General features: G+C 43.6%; 3 protein-coding genes across 5 annotated transcripts; 2 read left to right on the top strand and 1 right to left on the bottom strand.

Annotated features, from left to right (window-relative positions):
* Window positions 1–4,045: 4,045 nt before the first annotated feature.
* On the top strand, window positions 4,046–9,258 carry LOC105018343 (retinol-binding protein 2). The gene is made up of 4 exons (XM_010883727.4): window positions 4,046–4,222; window positions 8,010–8,188; window positions 8,453–8,554; window positions 8,981–9,258. Exons 1-4 carry the CDS (start codon window positions 4,150–4,152, stop codon window positions 9,032–9,034), a joined length of 408 nt encoding a protein of 135 aa, XP_010882029.2. The 5' UTR covers window positions 4,046–4,149; the 3' UTR covers window positions 9,035–9,258.
* Window positions 9,259–9,831: 573 nt separating this feature from the next.
* Window positions 9,832–23,573, top strand: LOC105018478 (COPI coat complex subunit beta 2). 2 transcript variants are annotated; one of them, XM_034292790.1, is made up of 23 exons: window positions 9,832–10,045; window positions 11,039–11,176; window positions 11,346–11,432; window positions 11,564–11,690; window positions 14,458–14,606; window positions 14,674–14,820; window positions 15,171–15,270; window positions 15,601–15,743; window positions 15,875–16,074; window positions 16,234–16,344; window positions 16,436–16,524; window positions 16,613–16,719; window positions 16,864–17,007; window positions 17,157–17,287; window positions 17,413–17,620; window positions 18,121–18,231; window positions 18,500–18,714; window positions 19,057–19,149; window positions 19,471–19,651; window positions 20,738–20,809; window positions 20,969–21,947; window positions 21,996–22,648; window positions 22,830–23,573. In XM_034292790.1, the coding sequence occupies exons 1-23, from the start codon at window positions 10,043–10,045 to the stop codon at window positions 22,917–22,919; spliced, it is 4,278 nt and encodes a 1,425-aa protein (XP_034148681.1). In that variant the 5' UTR covers window positions 9,832–10,042; the 3' UTR covers window positions 22,920–23,573. The 2 variants fall into 2 exon arrangements, with proteins under 2 accessions (XP_034148681.1, XP_019905207.3); XM_020049648.3 differs by having other exon boundaries at window positions 9,834–10,045; window positions 20,969–22,648.
* On the bottom strand, window positions 23,487–26,913 carry mrps22 (mitochondrial ribosomal protein S22). Of its 2 annotated transcripts, none has more exons than XM_010883851.3 (8): window positions 26,758–26,913; window positions 26,235–26,395; window positions 25,937–26,101; window positions 25,691–25,834; window positions 25,244–25,327; window positions 24,468–24,613; window positions 24,113–24,221; window positions 23,487–24,004 (listed from the first exon to the last, which is right to left on the bottom strand). In XM_010883851.3, exons 1-8 carry the CDS (start codon window positions 26,882–26,884, stop codon window positions 23,915–23,917), a joined length of 1,026 nt encoding a protein of 341 aa, XP_010882153.1. In that variant the 5' UTR covers window positions 26,885–26,913; the 3' UTR covers window positions 23,487–23,914. The 2 variants fall into 2 exon arrangements, with proteins under 2 accessions (XP_010882153.1, XP_019905220.1); XM_020049661.2 differs by having other exon boundaries at window positions 25,244–25,312.
* Window positions 26,914–27,404: the final 491 nt, after the last annotated feature.

The following is a 27,404-nucleotide window of genomic DNA, read 5'->3' as shown; positions in this document are numbered from 1 at the left end:
AAAGCCTGTCAAATTGGTAGCGAGTCCATTAGATAGAAGTGTTATCAAAGCTGCCGTCGCTTGTTTTAGAGCATGAGGATTTAGGGTCGGCAGCTCAGCTTTGTGCCCTATAATTAAGTAAACCTGACCCACCCAATACACATTCACACACACACACCCCGATGTAAGGAACCTGACGTGTGGGTACATGTGTTAGTGAGAGACAGACAGGGAGAGAAAGAGGAGGCCCAGCTATGTGAACAATGCTGGCAAAATATGTCAGAAACGGAGCTGGACTTTAGGATCTTTTACCAAATGTGTAACCACATTAGAGACAAACATTTTCCTCAGATCTTACACAGCCACATAGAGTTAGAAAGCAAATTAAACACTAAGAAATACTACAATGTACATCCACAGCTGCACAACTCGTGACCGTTGCTTTGAGGAAAGGGCAACCAGTGGAGCACAAACAACACTGTGAACAGAACCCACAATCATGTCTTAATAGATTTCAGTAATTTTCAGTTGAAATTATTTGCACATATTACATCACTGCACATACCGAAGTCAAAAAACAGTCTACTTAAAAAGTGTATCATTTTTAGATCCACTTTTTCTGTACTTTAGTTCACTAAAAAGTATTAAAATAGTATTTGGGTGCTATTAAAATAGAGTAAATTGATTGAAGTATACTTCAGTGCGTTAAAATTGATCCAGTTATTTAATACTTTAGTATACTTATAATTAATGATTGGAAATAGCATTTCAGCACACTTGAAATACACTCCTAATGTATTTCAAATATTGATTCGAAATTTAATTGAGAAAGGGTGAGAGAGAGAGAGAGAGAGAGAGAGAAGGTCGGAGCATTTAAAGTGCATATAAAAAGATCATTTTCATGTTTCAATACTGACCTCTTGTGGTAACCAGATGAAATATCCTTTGATTGGGAACTCGGACCGTAAGTTTCCTTACTGCACACCATACACTATGAATACTAAGCAATTCGATGTGCATGTTGAATATTAGGTAAACAGGCGAGCAGGAATAATGAAGCAGAAACAGAGACGAGCCAGGCTCTTCAGCACTAGTTTGCATGGCACTACGTTGCATGACGACAGTTTCTTGACACTAAACAGTGTGAAGGTGCTGTGGTGAAGGTTCAGGCGATAACACTACTCTTTTGATCTTATCGGAATATGATAACAAAAAGAATGTCCACACGTTGACATTGACCCCTCTAAAGCCACTCAAAGGTCGATTCCCATCCCGTCCAGGTGTTGCAATAACAGGTGCTTGCAATTATGCAATCATTTTGGAGTGGTAAGACACCGATCCTGTTCAATTTGAAATTATTTATTGTCCCTGTGGCTAAATTAATTGTTTGGTCAGGAGTGCATTTACAACATCATCTATGCAAAGTTGAGCTGTAGTTGGTTGCATGTACTGTAATTATGGAATAGGAGAGTGTTTTAGGGGAACAGTCTCAAACCTGATAGATTGAAGTTGCTGGGTTCAACCTACACCAAGCTCATGCATTATGTGGTATGGTAATGTTTGTTGATGTTAATGTTTATAAGCTCAAAGTTACACCATGAATACTGTATGACCATGAACAAAGACAGAAACATCCTGCATATTTCTGTAAACATACCATGAACCAGGTTCCTCATATGCATGTCTTTAACTCTCACGTTTTGTCTCCCTCCATTTCTCTCTCTGGTTCTCTCTCTTTCTTTCATCTGTATGAAGCAGAGGGGGTCATCACATAAGTAAATAAATGCAGAAGAAATTGGTACCAAAATCTCTTGCAGACACACAAACACAAACACACACTAGCAAGCACACACACACACACACACACTATTCAAAATTACATTTTCGTATAACTTTGACAGTGCCTCTACAAGTTTTCCAGAGGCAGAGGATAAAGGTTGTGGTTTTAAAGATCAAATTACATGGAATTTACATATAAATATATGTGGATGGATACAAATATCCCTGTGAGAATCCAAGACCCACATTAATCAGGACTAAGGACATTTATTGTTGTAGATAAGTACAGTAAATTCTAATGTTTTAAACCCTTAGTCCATGGATTGAATGGCCAAGTTTGTTTAATCTGTAATTGAGTTTCCTTTTTTTCTGGGTAAAATTGTCCATGTTAGTTGTTTTACTTATTTTGTTACTATATACTATTGCTGCCTTAACATGTTTGCTATAGCAATAGTGGTAGCCATCCATTAATGCAAATAAACCTATTGAATTGAATTGGTGTTGTTGTTTCTGGAATTTTCTACCATGGTTCATAACCATAATGTTTGATTCTTATTGCAGTTTTAATATTTCTTCTTATAAAATTTTTATAACTACCAATCCTACAGGATTATTTTCTTATTATTTTCTTTCTTACAATGATTTTCAAACATGATATTAAAACTTGAATGGTACAGTGGTAAAGTAACAACCTCACAATTCATGTTGAGGCCAGGGTTCAAATCCTGCTCATGGTGTAACTAATTCCTTGATTAGATTACACTCGATACTAAGCTGTGTGGCTGCTGCTCCTAGCTTCTGAAAATATATGCACTAAGATGATCTGCTAAATTACTTAAATGTAAATGTAACTCAGGGATTCAGAGGAGAGTGGTGCAATGGGCAGCACCGGTGGGGTTGGAAGGATTAGAAAATCAATGTGGCCTCAATCAAGGACAAATGCCAGAGAGGGGTTGTCTTCTAGTGATTATGTTTTTCGGTTAAGACTTCCTAGTTGAGTGTGCAGCATAATAAGAGCCAGAACAGCAGCGGATGTGCTTTCAGTAAAGTCATATCTCGACATCAACTGTCCACTAGGAGCTTCTGCGGCAACTTGGTCTCATTGGAATACGTAAATCTATGGCACCCAATTTCGTCTATGTTATGTTAGGTTACATTACAATGCGCTACCAAAATGTACAGTACACTGCTCCAAAATCTAAGGGAACATGTAAGCATCACAGTATACCAACAATTCAATTATACTGCAAATCAATCTGTCCAATTAGGAAGCATAAGCGATTGTGAATCAATGTCAACTGTTTTGGTGCAAATGAAAGTGACAACAGGTGCACTGGAGAGGCAACAGCAAGACAACCCCAAAAGGGAATGGTTTTGCAGGTGCTGGCCACAGACAACTGCTCTCTCCTTATCCTTCCTGACTGATTCTTCTCTAGTTTAGCATTTTGCTAGTGTCCTTGTCACTACTGGTTGCATGAGGTGGTAACGGCAGCCCATTCAGGTTGCACAGGTATACATACAGGCACATGGGTGCCATACACACAACAGAGTCACATTATGAGTTGCCGTGATGAAATTCAGTTGGAACAGCCTTTGATTTCAATTGTTTACTTTGTTTTTCAGTGCGATTTTGAATCAAGCCATCAATCGGTTGGTGATTTTGGTTTCCTTTGTACATCGTTACATAATTTTGTTCTCCACAAATTACACAATGTACAGTAAAGATTTTGATCTTTAATATATTTCGTTCATCGAAACCCGCTGAGAGATTTAAGTGTTCCCTTAATGTTTTTGAGCAGTGTATAAGAGAGTGTTTTCTGTTTCTCTGTTGATTGGAACTAGTCTTGTTGCCAGATAATGATAATAATGAGGTTTCCCTAAATCAGAGGAGTTAGCTATGAACACACACACATCTGGACAAGATTGCTGGTTCCAATGTCAATATATATTTCTGACATTATTTTTCTGTCTTCAAACTGAGAAAATGTGTCAGATTTATCATGTGTGTCAACTTTTTCTCTCGCTGAAACATTTTTAAATGGCTTCATTAGCATTGCTTTTTCTGCCTGTGCGTACCGGTGACAGGGGAATAAGCTTTTATTGCTCCGTCTCGTGATCACCATCGTTTTTTCTTTCTGCATCATTGGAAGGAATAAGTGATCCGGCTAGCCTGAGTTAGAGCTGATGGTAAGTGCTTACACACACACACACACACACAAACACACACACACCCCCTCATCCACCCTGTCTCTAAAATAGTGTTATCAGGCGAACCCTGTCCTTCAGTTCCACATATAAAGGCTTGGGTTCAGAGTCTCTGCATGTCTCTTACGGTGTGTGCTTGAGTGAAGGCAGATACAGGACACACAGTTACAGTAACCCGTCACCAAGATGCCTGCAGACTACAATGGCCGATGGGAGATGGTCTCCAACGACAACTTTGAGGATGTCATGAAGGCCATCGGTAAGCAGCTCTTCCAATATCTGTCGGAAAATAGGCACATTTGTTATTATTATTGTTTTTTTTCAAAGCCCTGGCCAAGACAGCAGCATACATCAAACACAATGCAGAAGAACAAAAACACGACACATATAGGAGTTTAAAAGAGAGGATTAAAAAAATCTGACATTTGTGTTCAGCAGGCTTCTAATCTGCAAACGTCCCTCTTCAACGAGCTCCAAGATGACGGGGCGGCAAAGTTAGAAGCACTCTGAGCAGATTCCTCCCTATTACTGGGGACTTTCTATAAAATACAGCTTCACACAGTAAAGTCAACAAATCTGTTAGGTGTATAAAGTGTTTAAATACATGGGCAGCTGCCCTAAGACATTATAGATAAAATATACCTGTGTGTATGTTACCTTCAGTTAAGGATGGCCATAGACGGTACAGTGATGTGTAAGAGGTTTTGTGTTTGGTGAGTATTATGATGGAGTGTGTCTAGAGTGAACAGGCAAGACCCTGGGTTGATTCCGGAATATACCATAATCCAACAAAGGCAGAAAGCGGCTGCAACAAGGTCTTTTTTTATTTAATTGTCTTGCTTCAATTGAAAAACAGGATTTAAGGTTTAAAGTTGTATTTTACTACACTAACAAAAATTTTAATAATATCTAAGTACTACTTAAATAGAAATACGTATACGTAAACCGTGTTAAAATGGGTCAACATATTTCATTCTTAGTATACTTATAATACATATTTGGAAACAGCATTTTAATGAAATTCATTAAGAGTATGTTTAAAGTGTATTTCAATGCTTTTACAACCATGAATTTTCAGTATACTAAAGTATGATATAAATTGGCATTTTTGGACACTATAATCTGCAGAAAATATAATCAGCAGGAGGTTACACTGCAAGGCTAACACTAGTTTGTTAAAAACAGGATGGCCAGATTAGTTTGCAAAAAAGTACATAAAAAAGCCTCAACAGTTCTTCAAAGAAGTATTGCGAAAAGATAAGAAAAAGATTAATAAGTACCAGAGGTTGGCAAGGGTGTGCAGAAAAAAAGTAAGTGGAACTGGCTCACTTGTCTTCATTTATGACGTGAGAATTCTACTGCCGTAGAATTAATTATGAAGTGTACAAAGACATACGGTCTGCTAAAGTACAAGCAAATGCTTCAAAATTCATTGGATGCTGCTTATTCATTCAGCAAGTATATGACACCAAACATACTGCCTAAGCAACTAGGGTGCAAAACCGTCCCACAAAGTGGGATGTCCTTGAGTGGCCAAGTCAATTTCCAGATTTAAATCCAACTGAACATGGCTTTCATTTGTTGAGGATGAGATACCCTGAATCTGGTGGGGTCAATGGTTGGCAGACTTCAGGCAGTTTTTGCATGAAAAGAATGGGAAAAAAGACTAAACATTTAGTAATGTTAAAAAATATAATTAATAAATAATCCCTAGAAAGTAGTTTTTCCTTCATACTTGGATATGGATATATAAACGTCACATCAATAATATTGACAGATAAATTAACCCAAGTAAACAAATGACACTTAAGGATTATAATTTACAATCTTTTAATCATAAAGAATCAACCGAAATGCATTTTCAATAGCTGGTGTTGCCTCCATTGGCCAAAATTACTTCCAGTAGGCATTTCTGTAACTATCAGTCTCTTACATCGACTGGGAGGAATTTTTGCCCACTATTATACACAGTACTGCTTCAACTGTGTTATGTTTGATGGCTTTCTTGCATTCAAGGCACGCTTTAAGTCCCCCCACAGCATTTCAATAAGACTGAGATGAGCTTTGATTCAGCCATGCTTCCATGTCTTCTTTTTGAACCATTCAGTATCAGCTTTGCTTGCGTGTCTTGGGTCATTGCCTTTTTGGAAGATCCATGTTCGGTTCAATTTTTTGACAGAAGACCTCAAATTCTCCTCAAGAATTCCCTGATAACAATATGAAATCTAATGGTTGACTCAGTGATGGCAAAGCTGGCCAAGCCCTGAGACAGCAAAGCAGCCCTAAACCATAATGAAGCCGCCTCCATGCTTTATGACCGGTATGAGGTTCTTCTGTTCAGGGAATCTTTCGTTTTTGCCAAACATGGCATCTGGACAAAACAACGCCACCATCTGTCTAGAGCACATTGTTCCAGTAGTTTTTGTCCTTTCACAGGTGTTATCTGACAAACTGCTGTTTTTTTTTTTATATATATATATTTTGAGCAGAGTTTTTTTTTTCTTGACCTCCCATGTAGGCCAAGTTTGTGCATTCTTTCTTGCATTGAAATACATGGACTACAATATAAATAATCAACAATAACAGCCCAAGAATGGAACACTGTCACTCTTGTACTAAGATAATCATTAAACCAACCAATAGATTTACTTAAATAATCGATGTTTGACAATACCTGCATTAATATAATATGGCATTCTATGTCAAATGCCTTAGACACATTAATGGACAAAGGAGAACAATGCTATTTGGAATCAAGTGCTTCTAGTTACCATTAGTACATCTTATGGTAGTCGTAATAGATGGGGATGTGGTTCTTGCAAAAAACAGATTGAAACTTGCTCAGAATATTATGGAAGTAATCCTTCAGTTGCAAATTATCAAGTGTTTCAAGGCCTGTGGAAAGGACTGAGAAAATAGTGACATTTTAGGGCTTATGTTTAGGGTAAATATCTGGTTAAATTTAGGGTTAGATGTTAAATTTAGAAGTAAGGAGTAGGGTCAGCTTTAGGATTAAGTTTAAGGAATAGGGTTAGGGTAAAGGTTTGGCATAGGGATATTTAGGGGTTATGGAAAATAGGGTTTTGAAACGGAATCGTATTTAGGGTCCCCACAAGAATAGTAAGATAGTGTTTGCGAGCATACACAAGTGTGTCTGACAGTGATAGGGAGGTCGGAGACAGCATGTCAGTGAAGACTTATTTAAAGGTGTAAGAGAGTGACAGACAACGACAGTGTGTGTGTGTGTGTGTATGGGAGGGAGAGACCGAGAGGAAGAGGGAAAAACGGTGCTGTGATGCTACCTCATTTATTTGTTGAGCTTCTGTCAGGGCAACTTAACCTCGAGCGTTTGTGTGAATGGCTACTGCTTTTTACCATGCCAAATAAATATTGATTTACTCTTACCTTTCCATTCCGGGGAATAAAAATGATATCCTGAGCCCGCCAAGCGGCATCAGCAAATGGCTGGTAAGGTAAGGCCTCCATCCATCTATCCGCTCAGCATTGTATTGATCTCAAGTCTTTCATTATTCATGACGTAATCTGCAATTCACAACTTCCGCCCAGTCAACCCAATAAATCAAAAAAATCCAAATCCAAAGTGTCTCATTCCATGCCTCAGTCACAGTACCATGAGCGAAAGGGAGATTACCCCCATATGGAAATAGAGTGAGGTAGAAGAATATCGTTTGGATGTGTAAATAAAAGAGCTTCATCACTTTGGAGCCAACGCAATATGAATATCCAAATGGGAGAGGCGGCCTCTTTTGCAGTCACAGTTGAATGCATGGTGGAATTCATTTAGGTCTACTTCTACTACAAGGTCATTTTTAAAGGGTAAATGAGATTGTCAACAGAGCTGGTCTGAGTGGATGAGTAGAATAGTAATTCTAGAAGTTGAGCTGCAGGGGACTAGGGGATTATACTGAAGGGAGGAATGTATCCGATACCTCTCCTTTTAAAGTACTCTAATTTAATAAGTCCTAAATTAAGGCTAGTCAGTACACTAATCCTATTCTATTTATGTCTTTAAATGTTCCATCCAGACATTGACTTTGCCACCCGTAAGGTTGCTGCCCACCTGACCCAGACCAAAGTCATTGTCCAGAACGGAGACAAGTTTGAGACCAAAACCCTGAGCACCTTCAGGAACTATGAGGTCAACTTTACCGTTGGAGAAGAGTTTGAGGAGATCACCAAGGGACTGGACAATAGGAAGCTCCAGGTAGGACCACAACTACTACGAACTTTACCCTCTCCTTAATCAGTGGTTTCCATCTCTTCTTTCCACGGACTCGAAGTTGGTAATGCACACTGCATGGTTCCAAATCCTTACGCTCAGGCCATTCACGCAGCCCTTGGGCTAAGCACTATATCTGTGGGTTGTTGACTCTGACTTCAACATAAAAAAACCATACAAAGCTGTGGAGCATTTCTCCAAGTTTGTCTGTTTTCTTAACTTATATATGTGTGTGTGTGTGTTCATCAGACAGTGGTTACCTGGGATGGAGACAAGCTGGTGTGTGTGCAGAAGGGAGAGAAGGCGAATCGTGGCTGGAAGCAATGGATAGAAGGAGACTTGCTATACTTGGTGAGAGAAAGACAGAGGGAGGGGTTAGAGAAAAGAGAGAGCAAAGCCCTGGAATTTAACTGAACATACAGATTCTGCACACCCAAGATAACACAATCTCTATACATTTAGTATATGCTGAGAGAGAGAGGGCATGAGGGACAAAGAAATACAAAGCTATGAATCATTCAGATTTTCAACATATCCTCATGCACTTACACTATGGAATTTTTAAAGGATATTAAAGTGATAAGAAGTACAGTCAATCTGTGGAGGCCATTATACAGTCAATCTTTACGGCCCAGCACTTTGAAAGAACAGACACAGTACCTGTCCCAAATGGCATACTTTTCCCTAGATATTGCCTTACTTTTTAGCAGAGCACTATAAGACAACATTTTATTTGACTGTCTCATTATATTTCCGTGTGTCTTTTTTTTCTTTCAGGATATCCATGTTGAAGACAAAGTCTGCAAACAAGTATTCAAGAAAAAACCTTAACTCCTCTGAGATAATTATTGTAAAATAACATTCATGTTTTTCAGACTGCAGAATTGTCTTATGTATTTGTAATGTGATTGTACATACATTAAATCAGTACTTCCTCCAACCCAAGAAGATGAGATGCAATGCCGTATTGGTCTATAAATATGAATACATGAGTGCATATTGAGTGGTGGTAACATCACTTGTGAATAAAAACAATACAAACTATTAAAAACACATCACACCTTCTGAAATGTTCATTTGTAATGTGTTAAATGAGAACAACACTGTATTGCAGAACACAAAAAGACACAGCCTAAAGCTATTGTAATAAGTTGGCCACTAAAATGACAGAATACTTGACCTAGTTAAAACCTTTGAACATCTAGGCAGACAGAGTGGACTTTGAATGCAATATTGGGAGAAGATTACATGCTAACACTCAAGGTTTTCTTATCAAGACCTCATGGATATGAAAAACCTCAATATAAGTTATATTTAAAGGTATAAAAGAGAACATATCCACTATAAAGGATGATAGAACTGCATCCGTGGGCACTAATTATTCACACTATTTTAACACGGATGAAGTATTTGGTTGACGGGTGCTGCCCTGAAATACTTCTGGATCTCTACTTGGCCTACCAATATAAAGTAGGCATTGGATATTAGGCCTACTCAAACTATAAACTTCAAGTGTATTTATACACAGAGGGAGATCATTTGTAAACGTGGGGAACAGTCCATTATTTTACCATAGGTCACTCAGAGGAGGTGAGTGTCGATGCAACCAGTAGGCAGCGACATACCTTTTGTCTGATGACTGCATAATGTCGTTTTTGTGGCAGGTACACTGTACAATTTGTACTCGTTTTCACCGGATCTTGCGAAGTACAGGCAGGAAGCACATAGAATCCACGTCGCCAAGCCAAGAAGACTCCGCTGCCGACCGGTCTACTAGCTCGACTAGTGTCTCACGGTGGCCGGGCGCTTTGACCAAACACTACCAGTCTACGTGGAAACATGGTAAGGAAGAAAGCGTCATACAATTAAATGCTTCACGAAGATCTACTACCGCTTGCAGTTGTAGTTTTTGACTATTCAGTTGTTTGTTGTGATATTCATTTATTTTGTCAACTACACGGGCGAAAACCTAAAATTAGATTACATGAAATTAATGATGGGTTTGTTGCGAATGAAGTTATTTAAATTGTTGCAGTAACTCGAAAACTAACAACATGCAGTAGCATGTAATAAGTTTAGTATGTTATACAAAAGTAATTTAGTTCGAAACATGTTGAATGTAACCTAAGAAAAATGTAAAACGTGCTAGTCAGTCAACTTCAATTTACAACTTCATATATCAAACTACTTAGACGCAACTGAAAGTATTGGAATGATCAGATCGAAGTAAATCGTTCATGCAGAAATGCACCTCAAATGTGGTGGAAAGATTTTTTCAGTAAACAGACACGCCCACATATTAACAATCTCCATACGCTGAACACTTTCCCTCCGTTCGGCTTTGCCTGTCTAGGTTTGTAGTCAATCACTACAATACAGTCGTCTAGAGTGTATAGCGTTTGGAAATATGAAATAGTTTTATTGTAGAAAGCGTAATATAAATTATTTCAGTCATGTAAAAAAAAAATTGAACATCTACTTGTCTCAAGTCTGTCACATTTTGACAACCATTAAGTACGTAGTATAACGGAGTGTCCACTCCGAAGCACAGCATGTCGTGGTGACTAACCTCTCTCGATCAATGAGAATGCACTGTTGGAGCAAAAATGCATCTTTTAATAACTTGGTATTATTTATATAAAATAAAACCTCGGAATTCTTAGAAGAAAATCAAACATCCTGACTTGCCTACCCTAACCAACAACAGCTGTCAGCCGCTGGTATCGCAGCATTATGGTGTGACCAGTAGTTGCATGACAAGCCTATTGGGGCCAGGAAGCAGACTGACTTACTACACTGTTCTCATTCTGCAACGCCCCCATTAATTCCTCTCAGCCTCTCCGTTTGGACATCAAGCGGAAGTTAACCGCTCGTTCGGACCGTGTGAAGAGTGTGGACCTTCACCCAACTGAGCCATGGATGGTTGCCAGCCTGTACAATGGCAGTGTCTGTGTCTGGAACCATGAGACACAGGTACATTTTATCACTTTAACTTATTTTTTTTGTTAGATTTCATTACTCTCTCGTTTATCCCCTTCTTCATTGTGTCCCTTGTCACATATTATTTTTGATTAAGATGTGGATGGAGTCTTTCTCTGTGCTTATGATCATTGTGCTTCATTCTAATCCTTTGTCTGTTAAGACCCTGGTGAAGACATTCGAGGTGTGTGACCTGCCTGTAAGAGTGGCTAAATTTGTTGCCAGGAAGCACTGGGTTGTTGCTGGAGCCGTAAGTGCAATAACATGCTTATAGTGCATAATATTAAAAGTGACAAAATGAATGTCAGACTTTTTGACATCTCTCCCAGTGCTGCATTTCTGCCATTTTGCTGAGTCTGTTGGTGTTCACCCCTTCCCCAGGATGACATGCAGATCCGTGTGTTTAACTACAACACGCTGGAAAGAGCTCACATGTTTGAGGCCCATGCTGACTACATCCGCTGCATAGCAGTCCACCCAACTCAACCATACCTCCTCACCAGCAGTGGTATGTCTCTCCCTCTGTGTAGAAATGTATACAGAATATATATATATATATAGAGTGGCTCTCAAATGTGTTCACCCTTGTGGACCTTTTCACCTTCTATTGTTACAACATGTGATCAAAATGGATTTAATTAGGACCTTTTGACACTTTTGACACAAAAAATTTACAATTTCAAAGTGAAAATCAGCATATTGTGTTAAATTTATCACAGATATAAAACAGAAAATAATTGATTACGTAAGAATTCATCCCCTTTGCTAAAAGCACCCTAATGAGCTGTGGTGCAAATAGTCCACCTGTGTCTAATCAGTCTATGGGTTTCACATAATTTCATGTTAAATACACCTGTCTCCTGGAGGTCCCAGTGTTGGTCGGTACAATTCCTAACAAATGCTACATCATGATGTCATCATCATGTCATCTTCTTCCGCTTATCCGGGGCCGGGTCGCGGTGGCAGCAGTCTAAGCAGGGATGCCCAGACTTCCCTCTCCCCAGACACTTCCTCCAGCTCTTCCGGGGGGACACCGAGGCGTTCCCAGGCCAGCCGGGAGACATAGTCCCTCCAGCGTGTCCTAGGTCTTCCCCGGGGTCTCCTCCCGGTGGGACGGGACTGGAACACCTTCCCAGGAAGGCGTTCCGGAGGCATCCGAAACAGATGCCCAAGCCACCTCAGCTGACCCCTCTCGATGTGGAGGAGCAGCGGCTCTACTCTGAGCTCCTCCCGGGTGACCGAGCTTCTCACCCTATCTCTAAGGGATCGCCCAGCCACCCTGCGGAGAAAGCTCATTTCGGCCGCCCGTATCCGGGATCTTGTCCTTTCGGTCATGACCCAAAGCTCATGACCATAGGTGAGAGTAGGAACGTAGATTGACCGGTAAATCGAGAGCTTCGCCTTGCGGCTCAGCTCTTTCTTCACCACGACAGACCGATACATCGACCGCATTACTGCAGAAGCTGCACCGATCCGTCTGTCAATCTCCCGTTCCATCCTTCCCTCACTCGTGAACAAGACCCCTAGATACTTAAACTCCTCCACTTGAGGCAGGCGCTCTCCACCAACCTGAAGTGGGCAAGCTACCCTTTTCCGACTGAGGACCATGGCCTCGGATTTGGAGGTACTGATTTTCATCCCCACCGCTTCACACTCGACTGCAAACCGTCCCAGTGCATGCTGAAGGTCCTGGTTAGAAGGGGCCAACACGACAACATCATCCGCAAAGAGCAGAGACGAAATTGTGTGGTCCCCAAACCTGACACCCTCCGGCCCCTGGCCTAGAAATTCTGTCCATAAAAATTACGAACAGAACCGGTGACAAAGGGCAGCCCTGCCGGAGTCCAACATGCACAGGGAACAAGTCTGACTTACTGCCGGCAATGCGGACCAAGCTCCTGCTTCGGTCGTACAGGGACCTGACAGCCCTTAGCAAAGGACCCAGGACCCCATATTCCCGAAGCACCCTCCACAGGATGCCGCGAGGGACACAGTCGAATGCCTTCTCCAAATCCACAAAACACATGTGGATTGGTTGGGCAAACTCCCATGAACCCTCCATCACCCTGTAGAGGGTATAGAGCTGGTCCAGTGTTCCACGGCCTGGACGAAAACCACACTGTTCCTCCTGAATCTGAGGTTCTACTATCGGCTGTATTCTCCTCTCCAGAACCCTGGCATAGACTTTCCCGGGGAGGCTGAGAAGCTACATCATGATGACAAAGGAAAATTGAAAGTGAATCTGGAATAAGGTTCTTCAAAAGTACAATCAAGGGTAGGATATAAGAACAATTCCAAGGCTTTGAATGTTCCCTGAACCACAGTATTATTAAGTCCATTATTAAGAAACTGAAAAAAAATTGTCTAAAACTGACCGTCCTCAGAAACTGAGTATACGGGTGAGAAAGGCACTATTCATGGAGTCCACCAAGACCTACGGCATCTCTAAACGAGTTCCAGTGTTCCACGGCTGGGAGACACTACATACTGCAACAATTCAACAATAGCAATGGTGCCTCACAAAAGTGGCCTTTTGTGGACGAGTAGCAAAAATAAATAAAATAGCATTTTGGAATACTTGTGGAAGAAGATTCTATATTCTCAGAGCAAAATATAGCTTTTTGGCCTTAACTTAAGCCTCACTCCGCACATCATCCTGAGAACACCGTCACTAATTTGAGGTTGGGGGGTTGCAGCATCATGAGACTTGAGAGAAGATGAATCTTCCATCAGGACAATGACCCCAAACATTCAGGCAAAGCTAGACTGGAGTGAAAAAAAGGTCAATGTACTGGAGTGGCAGGACTTTGGGCTCAAGCAAACTGAGAATATATGGAACCAGTTGAAAATTGGTGTTCACCAAAGGTCCCCATTTAACCTGATGGAGCTTGAGCAATTTTGCAAAGAAAAACTGGCAAATATTGCTCTATCCAGATGTGAAAAGACAGTAGAGACTTATTTAAGTAGGCTAATCATTGTAAATGCTGCCAATTGTACCTCTGCCAAATATTGATAAAATGAGGTGAAACAATTACTGAATTTTTTGTATTTGTTGTTATCAATTAAGAACAATTTGTAGATTTGTCATTTACACTCACATTGTGGACATTTTGTTATGATCTTTTTCATGTTGTAACATTGTAACAGGTGGAAATGGCCAAGGGATGAATTATTTTGAGACACACACACACACACACACACACACACACACAGAAAACATAATTTATGAGCATCAACAGTAGAACTTATTGAATATGATTTTTTTGGATGTCCAGATGACATGCTGATCAAGTTGTGGGACTGGGACAGGAAGTGGGTGTGTGGTCAGGTGTTTGAAGGCCACACCCACTACGTCATGCAGATAGTCATCAACCCCAAAGACAACAACCAGTTTGCCAGCGCCTCCCTGGACAGGACAATTAAGGTACACGCACATGCACAGATGCAAAATGCACTTAATAAGAAAGTGATGCATGTTTGTGCTGTTGCAGGTATGGCAGTTGGGTTCACCTGCTCCTAACTTCACTCTGGAGGGCCATGAGAAGGGAGTCAACTGTGTTGACTATTACAGTGGAGGGGATAAGCCCTACCTAATATCAGGGGCTGACGACCGCCTCGTCAAGATATGGGACTACCAGGTATCTGTAGACACCGATGTTCACACACACATACACACACACATACAGCTCCGGAAAAAATTAAGAGACCACTGCACCTTTTTCTTTTCTTTCCAAAAAAAGTGGAAAAGTAAGGTTTTGACTGAGGAAAATTAAGAGACCACTGCAAATTGAACCATTCTGTTCCTCACTCAAAACTTTACTTTTCAACTTTTTTGGAAAGGAAAGGAAAAGGTGCAGTGGTCTCTTAAATTTTTCCTGAGCTGTATATACACACACACACACACACACACACACACACACACACACACACACACACACACACACACACATATATATGCACACCAGACCTTCTTCATCCCCACCCCCAGAATAAGACGTGTGTACAGACCCTGGAGGGTCACGCCCAGAATGTTTCCTGTGTCAGCTTCCACCCTGAGCTGCCAATCATCCTCACCGGCTCTGAGGATGGTGGGTAATGTAGTGTTTACCTTGCTACTTCAGAATGGGAGAACCCCACTAAAGCATAGCATAGTAATAGGAACTGTGTTGTCCTATTTAGCAGACTAGATCTAACCACCTCTTTAGTCTTTGTTCTTAACATTCTAGTCATTCAGTAGACAATGTTATTCTGTCTACTGTTACTCTGTAACAAGTAAAAAAAAAAAATTCTGTTCCACTATGGGATTTGAAGCGCTACCAACCAAGCTACACGGTACCACTTTCTCTCCATATGTCAATACAACATACTGGCGTCCGATTTTTTTTTTTAATGCCGTTGTTCTCTGTACGACCACCCAGGCACAGTACGAGTCTGGCATTCCAGCACGTATCGGCTGGAGAGCACCCTGAACTACAGCATGGAGCGCGTGTGGTGTGTGTGTGGCCGGCGTGGCTCTAACAGTGTGGCGCTGGGATACGATGAAGGCAGCATCATCATAAAGGTAACCGACTACAGACTTACGGACCGGTCTGATTCCGCGGGCCCCACCCCTCGTTAAGCTTGTCGGTTCGAGTTGAAGTCTTCCGATCCAAACATCACTCCGTCTGCTTGCCTATGTTCTCCTGCCCTCAGTTGGGTCGTGATGAGCCCGCTATGTCTATGGACATTAATGGGAAGATCATGTGGGCCAAGCACTCCGAGGTCCAACAGGCCAACCTGAAGGCCATGGGAGACTCTGAGATAACGGACGGGGACAGGCTGACTCTGGCTGTCAAAGACATGGGCAGTTGTGAGATCTACCCCCAGACCATCCAACACAACCCCAACGGAAGGTGTGTGTGCATCTATATATTGACACGCTCTTAAAAGGCGATTTGTGTCGGTTTCTGTTGACACACACCACACATTTAAGATGCGGTGTGTGTCTGCACGTGTATGTTTACACACTCTTAAATGCATTGCGTGTGTGTGTGTGTGTGTTCGCTCTGCAGGTTTGTGGTTGTGTGCGGGGATGGAGAGTACATCATCTATACAGCCATGGCCCTGAGAAACAAGAGCTTTGGTTCAGCACAAGAGTTTGTCTGGGCTCATGACTCCTCCATGTAAGTCTGCTTCAACCTGACCACTCGCACTCATGTTCTCCTGAGGACCATCCACGGTTCCGGTCCTAATCTGCTGGCATTTCTGTCCCAGGTATGCTACCCGCGAGAGCACCAGCATGATCAAAATCTTCAAGAACTTCAAGGAGACTAAGTGTTTCAAGCCGGACTTTGGGGCAGAAGGTGCAGTGTGTTTTTAAATGGTGAACACTCAGTGAGTTAGTTCATTCAGGTCATGACAGGATATGGTCATACGCTATATCCCCTGCAGGCATCCATGGTGGTTTCTTGCTGGGCGTCAGGTCAGCGAGTTGTCTTGCCTTCTATGACTGGGAGAAAACGGAACTGGTCCGCCGCATCGAGATCCAGGCTAAACACGTCAGTACCATCAACAACGAACCGCTAGGTGTCTACTCAAACAGGAAGCCGTTTACAGCCTAGCTCCAACCGGTCCTTGACCACGTCAGAGACTGGGTAGTGTCCATGGCGACCCAACCCCCCCTTTCTTCCTCTTGTCTGTAGGTCTTCTGGTCAGAGGCTGGGGACCTGTTGTGTATTGCCACTGAGGAGTCTTTCTTTGTGCTGCGCTACCTGGCAGAGAAGGCGGCGACAGCACACGAGACCAAGGAGGGAGTCACAGAAGATGGCATAGAGGACGCCTTCGAGGTGAGAGCCAAAGATGACACCAGTGTTAACCAGCAAAAGTGATGATGCATTTGACCGATACTGTTCATTTGATCCATTTCTGTCACTGTTCCTCTCCTTTCTTCCATTCACCCTCTTGTTAACACCTCTCCTCTGGTCTCCCCCTCTAGGTTTTGGGGGAGATTCACGAGGTGGTGAAGACGGGTCTGTGGGTGGGAGACTGTTTCATTTATACAAGCTCAGTCAATAGACTCAACTACTATGTAGGAGGAGAGATTGTTACCATCGCCCATCTGGACAGGTAACGTCGTTTCCTGACTACAAACTGATCACCTGTTCACCATCTGTAGTGCCCTACGACGTGATATCATATACATACAAATGTAATCAACACTTGCTTTGTATTGTCTCCCCTGTCTGCTGTAGAACTATGTACCTGTTGGGCTACATCCCTAAGGATGACCGGCTGTACCTTGGTGATAAGGAGCTCAACATTGTCTCCTACTCTCTGCTGGTGTCAGTACTGGAGTACCAGACGGCTGTGATGAGGAGGGACTTTGGTACGGCTGACAAGGTCCTACCGACCATTCCTAAAGAGATGAGAGTCAGGGTGGCCCATTTCCTAGAGAAACAGGTGAGACTGGCCTGGGCGTGTCGGGGAGGTGAGACTGGCCTGGGCGTGTCGGGGAGGTGAGACTGGCCTGGGCGTGTCGGGGAGGTGAGACTGGCCTGGGCGTGTCGGGGAGGTGAGACTGGCCTGGGCGTGTGGGGGAGGTGAGACTGGCCTGGGCGTGTCGGGGAGGTGAGACTGGCCTGGGCGTGTCGGGGAGGTGAGACTGGCCTGGGCGTGTCGGGGAGGTGAGACTGGCCTGGGCGTGTCGGGGAGGTGAGACTGGCCTGGGCGTGTCGGGGAGGTGAGACTGGCCTGGGCGTGTCGGGGAGGTGAGACTGGCCTGGGCGTGTCGGGGAGGTGAGACTGGCCTGGGCGTGTCGGGGAGGTGAGACTGGCCTGGGCGTGTCGGGGAGGTGTAGAGGTCGTATTTGCTTATGTTAACCTACCTTTACGTAGGTCTGGCACAACGTTTGTAAAAGTTTTTCCCGTGTGTCTGTGAGGATAACTCTCTCTCTGTACAGGGTTTCAAACAGCAGGCCCTGGCTGTGTCCACGGATTCAGAACACAGGTTTGAGTTGGCTCTGCAGCTGGGAGAACTGAAGATCGCTTACCAGCTGGCTGTAGAAGCCGAGGTAAAACACCCTAAAGCAATCCCTGGGGAAAAGACACCAATAGCAAACTTAGAATGAGACATTTTAAGAAATGTAGGGTCAATAGGGAAATCGATAATAACACGAAGGAGTTACCGTAGCCCTCAGGAAGCTTCCTATTGTCTTGTGAGCAGAGAGCAGAGGGCACTGTATTCGCGATCAATGTCTTCTCATTTCTGCATTCTTTCTCACTCTATTTTACTTGTTCCCTGTCTCTACCCCCTCTCCCTCATGGCACGGTGCCCTCCAGTCGGAGCAGAAATGGAAGCAGCTGGCAGAGCTCGCCACCACTAAGAGCCAATTCGCCCTGGCCCAGGAGTGTCTGCACAGTGCCCAGGACTACGGTGGGCTCCTGCTGCTGGCCACCGCCTCGGGCAACGCCAGCATGGTGGGCAAGCTGGCCGAGGGGGCAGAGAGAGACGGCAAGACCAACGTGGCTTTCCTCACTTATTTCCTGCAGGGGAAGTGAGTGTGATGTGGGGGCGGGTGTTGTGGCCAATCGAACGTGGCAGAATGAGGAAACAAACACCCAAGGGCAGATGGAATATCTGCTTGAATGGGGAAAGGATAGTTTGAATTCTGAATGCTGATTGGCAGATAGCCATGCTATATGTAAGAACAAGGGTGTGTGATAAATGGCCAATATTGCCCACGGCTTAAAGCTGTTCTTAGGCACAACACATTGCGATTTTCTATAATTGGATCTTGTTGTGCTGTTTTTAATCTTTGTATGTATGTGTTTGGCTCCGTGGCTTTATTGTTATTAATTGTATCTTTGTGTTTCTATGTTCTGTATATTCTTTCCAGGCTGGACAAATGTCTGGAGCTCCTCATTAAAACTAACCGTCTGCCAGAGGCTGCATTCCTGGCCAGAACATACCTGCCCAGCCATGTGTCTAGGTATGTGTGTGTGTGTGTGTGTGTGTGTGTGTGTGTGTGTGTGTGTGTGTGTGTGTGTGTGAGTGTGCGTGCGCGCGCGCATTACCCTGCTGATTTGAGTACACGTGAAGTACAGACGTTCCTACAAAGATAGTAACAAGAACAATTCAGTTTTTTTAGCAGTTCCCCATAAGGGAAAAACATTTCGGGCTTAGTTGATAGGTTTCCAATTTGGGTTTTGTTAAGTTTAGGCATAAATGTGAGGTCATCTTTTCTGATTTCTTCAAGGCTAGAAAAACAAATGTGTACATGTGTGGCATTTCTGATATTCTCCGTCTCCAGAGTGGTTAAGCTCTGGAAGGAGAGTCTGGGGTTGGTGAACAAGAAGGCAGCTGATGCATTGGCCGATCCTATGGACTACAGCAACCTGTTCCCTGGCCTGCAGGAGGCCTTCCTGGCTGAATGCTACCTGAAGGAGACCCACGTCAGGCTGAGACCAGCTGCCGAGTACCCCCTCATCAATGTGAGTAGACGCGGCTACACACAGACACACACCAAACACAAAACGGGGTCATGTTTATTAGGGGAACCCCATAAGTTTAAAACTTTTTCTATAGCCCTAACTAGCTCATCTGATTAATATAATTAAGGGTTTGATGGTAATTTGAATGAGGTGCACTAGCCCTGAAATAGATCAAATACATTGAACATTATGGCCAAATAATTTCACACCTATAGTAAGTTCTTAAAGTTACTGCAGTCAAATCACATCAAATTTATAAAGCCCTTTTTACATCAGCAGCTGTCACAAAGTGCTTTTACAAAACACCCTGGCTTAAATCCCAAGGAGCAAACAACAGTAGTCTTGAATTTCTGAAATTTAGGAAGAAACCTAGAGGGGACCCAGGCTCAGAGGGGTGACCAGTCCTCTTCTGGCTGTGCCAGGTGAACATATTAAGAGTACAAATTGTAATAATTAATAAATGCATGTGGCCTGAGTCCAGAGTCTATTTAAACTTAGTCCAGGTCAGAAGTATGACCAGATGGAAAAGGACAGGGAGAACACGGGGGAGGGGGAGGTGTCAGCACAGTGGTAGCTGAAAATGTCAGGTATCATCTTGATCTGCAACACAACCAGGAGGACTTTGGACAGGGACAGTAACGGGTCTTTCAAGCCAGGTACTCCTCAGGTGTGGGCCAGGACCTCATGTCCTCCTAAGTTTAAAATGGCAGGAGACAGTGGAAATTTAGAAAATGCATTCCTTATATCTAAAAGGATTTATAGTGGAGAAGGAGAACTGACCCTACTCCCCCAGCACAATAATATAGCAGCGTAAGACCTTGGGGCTGAGACGGGTGTGTAGTGTATTAGTGACACCTAGTGGTGAAGATTCAGGAGAGCACTAATGTACTGTATATACATGGGATGCACAACCAAATCAATGTTTTACAGTTACCTTAACTCCTTTGTTCCTCCTTTGTTTTCTAGTGCAATGCTTGTTATAATAAATAGTATAAGCCTTGTGTCTGTACTGTGTTATTACTGTTCTATGTGATGCTGTCATTGTGTAGCCACTGACACACACTGCTTTGCCTGTCCACCCTGCAGTCCAATGAGGACCGGAATGTTCTGGAGGAATCTGCTGGCTATGAGCCAAAGACAGTGCCAGCTGGACCGGAGGTACAGGAAAGTAAACACCTGCTGGACTAATAGCCTGGCTTGTTGTATTTCTTGAAGTCTGTTTACATAACCCCTAGTTTAGACAGAACCATTCTGTGTGAATTGTCCACCTTTTGTATTCTCAATTAAAAGGCCCTACTCTCATTGTTTTATGTACAGGTGGTGGTTGAGAGTATGGGTGAGACCACTGTAATGGGTGCACTGTTAGGAACCCCTCTAATGGCTGCAGTGGTGCAGCCTGCTGCTCCAAAAGCTCCAGTTGTGGAAGAGTCCATTGTCATGGAGGTGGGAGAACCTGTGGAAGAGTCCATTGTCATGGAGGTGGTGGAACCTGTGGAAGATTCCATTGCAGGAGAGGAGTCTATCCCAGTGACAGTAGTGGAACCAACTGTGGCACAATCCATTGAGGTGGCTGAAGAGCAACCTGTTATTGTCAAAGTGGAAACTCCCAAGTCAGAGGAGATATCAGCAGTGGATGTTACCATCACTAAAATAGAGGAGGAAATAGTTCCTGTCACCACAGAACAAGATGTGTTGGGAGATGCCATCATTGAAGTTCTCCGCTCGGTGCAGGAGGTAGCACAGCCTGTTCCAGAGGAACACGTCACAAGATCAACTCAAGAGGCTGTCCAGAAAGAACCTACCGCAACAGAGGAAGGACTTTTCACTGAGGTACCGACCAAAATAATAGCAACAGAGGAGGTACTGGTTACCAAAGCAGTATTGGAGGTTGTAGTAAGTGGGGAGGTACCAGAAACCGAATCCATAGATGCTTTTGGGGAAGCAGAGGTCCCCATTGTCACGACAATCCTTGAAGCCATAGTAACAGATCAAGAACAAACCCCAGCATCATTAATAAATCACGTCCCATTGATAGACCACGCCCCAGCGACAGAACCAGCCCTAACCCCAGTCCCATTGATAGACCACACCCCAGCGACAGAACCAGCCCAAACCCCAGTCCCATTGATAGACCACGCCCCAGTGACAGAACCAGCCCAAACCCCATTCCCATTGATAGACCACGCCCCAGTGACAGAACCAGCCCTAACCCCAGTCCTATTGATAGACCACGCCCCAGCGACAGAACCAGCCCTAACCCCAGTCCCATTGATAGACCACGCCCCAGCGACAGAACCAGCCCTAACCCCAGTCTCATTGATAGACCACACCCCAGCGACAGAACCAGCCCTAACCCCAGTCCCATTGACTGAACCAGCCCAAACCCCAGTCCCATTGACAGACCACACCCCAGCGACAGAACCAGCCCTAACCCCGGGCTCATTGACAGACCGCGCCCCAGCGACAGAACCAGCCGTAACCCTGGGCCCATTCATAGACCACGCCCCAGCGACAGAACCAGCCGTAACCCCGGGCCCATTCATAGACCACGCCCCAGCGACAGAACCAGCCCTAACCCCAGTCCCATTGATAGACCACGCCCCAGCGACAGAACCAGCCGTAACCCAGGGCCCATTCATAGACCACGCCCCAGTGACAGAACCAGCCGTAACCCCAGCGAAAGAACCAGCCATAACCCCAGGCCCATTCATAGACCACGCCCCATCAACAGAACCAGCTGTAACTCCAGCGACAGAACCAGCCCTAACCCTGGGCCCATTGATAGACCACGCCCCAGCGACAGAACCAGCCGTAACTCCAGTCCCATTGATAGACCACGCCTCTGCGACAGAACCAGCTGTAACTCCAGCAACAGAACCAGCCTTAACCCCAGGCCCATTGTTGGAGGATCAGGCTGCACCAGCCCCAAACGTAAGGACACAAGAGGCAGCCCCTGCACTAGCAGCATCCATGGACATTCTGGACCTGACTGATGAGGTAAATCAGGCCCAGTCAGCCTAGAGGCTCTCCTCGCACTGTTAGGATGTTCATTTGTACCAAAAATCACAGTTGATGTATATGGTTGTCAACTTCTGCGGTCTTTGTGAATGTCATGGGACAGCCTAATAATTATTAACCGCTGGCCAGTATTCCATTCAAATATAAATTTTTCCTTCAGGGCCTCGATGATCTTGACTTTGACTGCTTTGATCTGGACGAGGATATCGACACCACAGACATCAACTTGGATGATTTCTTGGAGGACTGAGTCTCAGCTGAACTCCACTTAGTGACAAAATAACTTGGTGTTATTCAAATGCATGGACGGGTGTGGTTGGTGGGGGGTTAACTTAACACTAAAACTGGTAAAAGGTGCAATAGAGGAATTTGTAAAAGTTATGCTTTGAAACATCATAGGAAGGGTTTTGTAGGATTGTTGTGCACAGGGTCTCCTTTATTAGTGTTGTTTTAAAACGACTGATCTTGCGAAGTGTGTACTAAATGTGACCCTGGTTTGAGAGCGTTTGTACAGGACTTTGTACCTCATCAAACTCGAAGTAACCTACAGTTTAGGATGTGAAAGAGTAATGGGCATGCTATTTTTAGCTCTTCTAAAATGGGAAAAGTTTACTTGTCTTCACCAGAGTCTAAGCTCTCTTGGCTCAGGTCTGTCTTTAGGTCAGGTCCTCTCCACAGGTGGGGAGCCTGCAGGATATCTCTGCTCTGCCTAGTGCCTTTTATTCTACTGCTGTTTTATAGGGAATAATGGTTCAAAACACGGATCTGAGTGCCTTATCAAGGTCCAAGATAGAAAGGGCATTATGTCCTGTTCTAGAATTATTATTATTTTTTTTATCTGCTAAATAAAGATGCAGTGTTAACATTCAGAAAATGTCATATTAAAACAGTATATAAACACTAATTGAATTTTTATATACATAAATCTTGACCATGAAACATCTTACAGCTCCAATGTTGAGAGTGTGATAACGTAATGCACAAACAAAAAGGAACGATGAAATACAGGGAATATTTGCCATACAGTGTGTGCCCTTCCATCAAACCACAGGACTGAAGGCTTGTAAACATGCGCCCATGTTGATGATATTCAATGTCAGTGCAGGCTTGGATTGCAATGAGGTCCATGTTTCAAAGAATGTTCTTCTCTTGCTAGCTGACTTTATCCAGCTCATAAAACGTTGGGTGGACAGACAGGTCGTCGCACGTGACTGCTCCATCAGTTCGTTCCTCTGGTTGGGACGGTCAGACGGAGCCTTCTGCAGAGATCTGTTCATAGGCCTGTAAGGCCAGCTCAATGTACCCTGCCCGCTGAGACTCTCGCTTGGCGTAGATCTGGTGGGGAACAGATACAGGTGTGAAAACGGGGTTACCGGGTATCGTGGCTATCAGTACTGAGGCATCAGGCAGGTCCCAACCAGAGTCTGCCAACGGTGGCCTCACCTTGATCAGGTCCAGACCCGAGGCCTGCTGGCTGGAGCTTTCCTTGGCCGTCTCGCTGTGTGGATGGACCATGTTGAACAGACCCACCAGACTCACAGCATCCTGCAACCTGGAACGACCAATACCATCCACCCGTGGTAAGAGTGGACACTTGAACAGTTGGGATTTTGTTGCAACAAGATGAAAAAGACTGGACTCCACGTTGTAACAGAAGATTTGTTTTGTAAAAGGTTTTGTGAACACGCACAAGCCCAAAAGGGGTAACCGATGCAAGGTCTTGTGACAAGTTGTCCATTTTACCAAAGATAGATACACCTGTCAAACCTCTAGCGTGTACACAGACACATGCACTCACAGGTCTTTCTGCAACATGTCTACGATGAGTCCGTCAACCGTCCTGGTGTTGACCAGGAACCAGGCCATGCCTCCAAAATGTCTGGTAGAGCGAAGCAGATCATACTTTCTCTGCTTTTCTAGATCCTCATAAGTTGCTGCATGAACCTGGACAGAAGACAGCAAATACAAAGACATTTTTACTTATTTCAAATGGCTAATCTCATCTTTTGATAAAATTGTATCAACCCGAGGGCTCCACAGGGAAATACATATTGGACAAGCTCTTCTAGTGGTGTTTAATAATCATCATGCTCTAGTGACTCAGTTGGGTCAGGCACCTAAAATAGTTGGACTTATCAGTCCAGTGCAGGGCTGCCTAACCCTGGTTCTGGAGATCAACTGTCCTGTAGGTTGTCTTCAACCCCATTTGTGACTAACCCATTAAGCTTTCCATACAGCTAATTATTAGAATCAGGTGTGCTAAATTATAATTAAAGCGAAATCCTACAGGACGGTGGATCCCCAGGAACAGGGTTGGGCAGCCCTGATCCAGTGGATAAGTGGCACAGCATGGATACTTAGGAGGAAGATATGTCATAATCTTCAATTCTCCAAAAGCTTGTTGAGAGTTGCTGAGAGAAAACAGGAAACTATGTACAACAGGAACGTGGACTGAAAATGATTTAAATAGGAGCCCTTGATATATGAGCCATCAGGAAAACTACATTTACACAGGTGAATCACAGACCAGAGAGAATGGAGGACAGACTCAAATGAGAGGTAATGGCTTCTTACCCTGATGTATTCTGAGGAGTCTGGTTCAAACTGGACCTGGCAGAGATCCAACAAATCCACATGACGATCCTGTCCAAACACATACTGAGGGAAGAACAATGTAGGCAGCATTACAGTGTTGGACAAGTACCTGACATTCTTTCACTTTTTTTGGTTTGGGAATTTGAAAAAGTAATCTTTTTGTTACAGGCCCAAATTGTCAAATCAAAAAGGTAATGAAATATTACAATGTGCTCTTACGTAAGGCACTCTGATGTTTCTATAAGTGGTTCTGGATAAAGCTGATTGGATCAACTGCAGACACAGGAAAGGCCAATAGAGACTGAGTGGAGGGCTTCCATGTCCAACCCACTGGCTGCTGGGGCGCTAATCATGGTCTCTGCGCTGACACCCACAATCATGTGCAGGACCTGTTTCTAAGCCCTTTTGACTGGCTTCAGTTCTCACCTTGAGGTTTTCCTCCTTGAAGATGGGAGGTGCCATCAGCCTGCGGCCCTCTTTAGGGAAGTAGACCTGCACCATCCTGTCCCTCTCCTCCCAGGACGCCTTCCTCAGAGTCCCACTGGGCTCCCGGACCACTATGAACCGCTCCTGACAACGCCAAGACAAACCACAGAAGACAACAGGAATTTGCAGAGGAGTTGAATGTTATGTCGGTGCATACTGGACACCAACACCTCCTTCCTCTCCTACCCTGTGTGGTATGTTGAAGGTAATGTCGGTGAAGATGTATTTGGCTGTGTCCATGCCTTCCAGAATCATATCCTCAGAGAGTACATCGTGGATGGGTTTTCTCTCTGGTAACACCGGGGGCATCTTTAGGAGCTTCTTGGCCTCCTCTCTGGCCTGCTGTGTAGCCTACAACAAAAACATACACATCATTGAGACTCTCACTGACATCCACTAAACAGAAATGTTCCAAACATCCAGCAGTCAGACATAATTGACACATTCCCAATTCTGGTAAACCTCTGCTTCACTGAGTGCATACCTCCTCCAGTTGGGTGTCTGTCATTAGCTTGTATGTGGGGGGCTTCATCTCCTGTTTGATGGGTCTGAACACCTTCTCCAGATCCAAGCCTGTGATTCTGGTTAGGATGTCCTGGACCTCGGCATCTTTGAACTGAGGCTTTGAATGTGCATCTGGAGAACCTACAAGCAAATTAGTCATCTTATGTGGTATGTAAGGGCATGTTATTTACACATTACACATTGCCGTGTCTGTAACGCTCTAGCTATCTCACATGAAACGTTAGTTGATATGGTTGGACACTAAAGTTACTCAAACGTAGCTGTAACTAGGCTGCAACATTGGCTAACTGCTAGAAACTAACAAGTTCGCGAGTCTGAGTGATTAAAATGCCGGAATGTGAACTCTAAACTGGCTAGTTTATCACACTATATTATTTTGCGAACCACGGTAGCTAGTTAGCTAACGTTGGCTGCACGTTACAAGGTCAGTGGTTGTGCCCCCGTTCCTCGATGTACAAACAAATTGTACACAAACGACTTACTGCTGTTCGACGATGAGGTGCACAGCATCCTCCTGCTACGTCCGATAAGTATTCGTGTATTTTGATCGACATTTTTTACCCGAGAATAGTTCCTAAACAGACACCGAGCAGCACCTAGCGCGGCCATGTTTATCACGTTCAAGACTAGGAAAGAGAATCATGGGAAATAGTGATGCGTGAATCATGAACCATTCGTTATTTTTGAAAGAATCTTTTAGTGAACTGGTTGTACTGAATCAGGGGATTCAAGTGAATGATTTTTGTACAAGAGAAAATCACAGGTCAAGGCTACAGTTAAGTCGTATTGAAAACTCATAACAAAAGCCGAACAGTTGTGAGATGTTAGAATGTCCTGAATTAATATAATTTCAAAAATAATTGTGGAAGCAGAAATGTATGCCTCCTCTTAGTTTTAATTACGTTTTCAATGCTGTTCAGTTAGATTACATTGATGACAAATGTTAGAAACATTTATAACATAGCCATCATCTCTTAATTATTAAATGGCTTTCATTTAAGCATAACTAATGATCATAAAATGTGTCATTCATAAAGATACATAATTTTCCTTCAGAAATGGTCTCAACGAATACTTTCAACATAGTTGAACAATTCTGGGAATGACATAGCAAGCAAGTTTATTTATA

Source organism: Esox lucius, chromosome 1 (assembly GCF_011004845.1).
Source record: "Esox lucius isolate fEsoLuc1 chromosome 1, fEsoLuc1.pri, whole genome shotgun sequence".
NCBI lineage: Eukaryota > Metazoa > Chordata > Actinopteri > Esociformes > Esocidae > Esox > Esox lucius.
The sequence above is the reverse complement of the archived record's forward strand: the minus strand, read 5'-3'. Positions and strand labels throughout refer to the sequence as shown.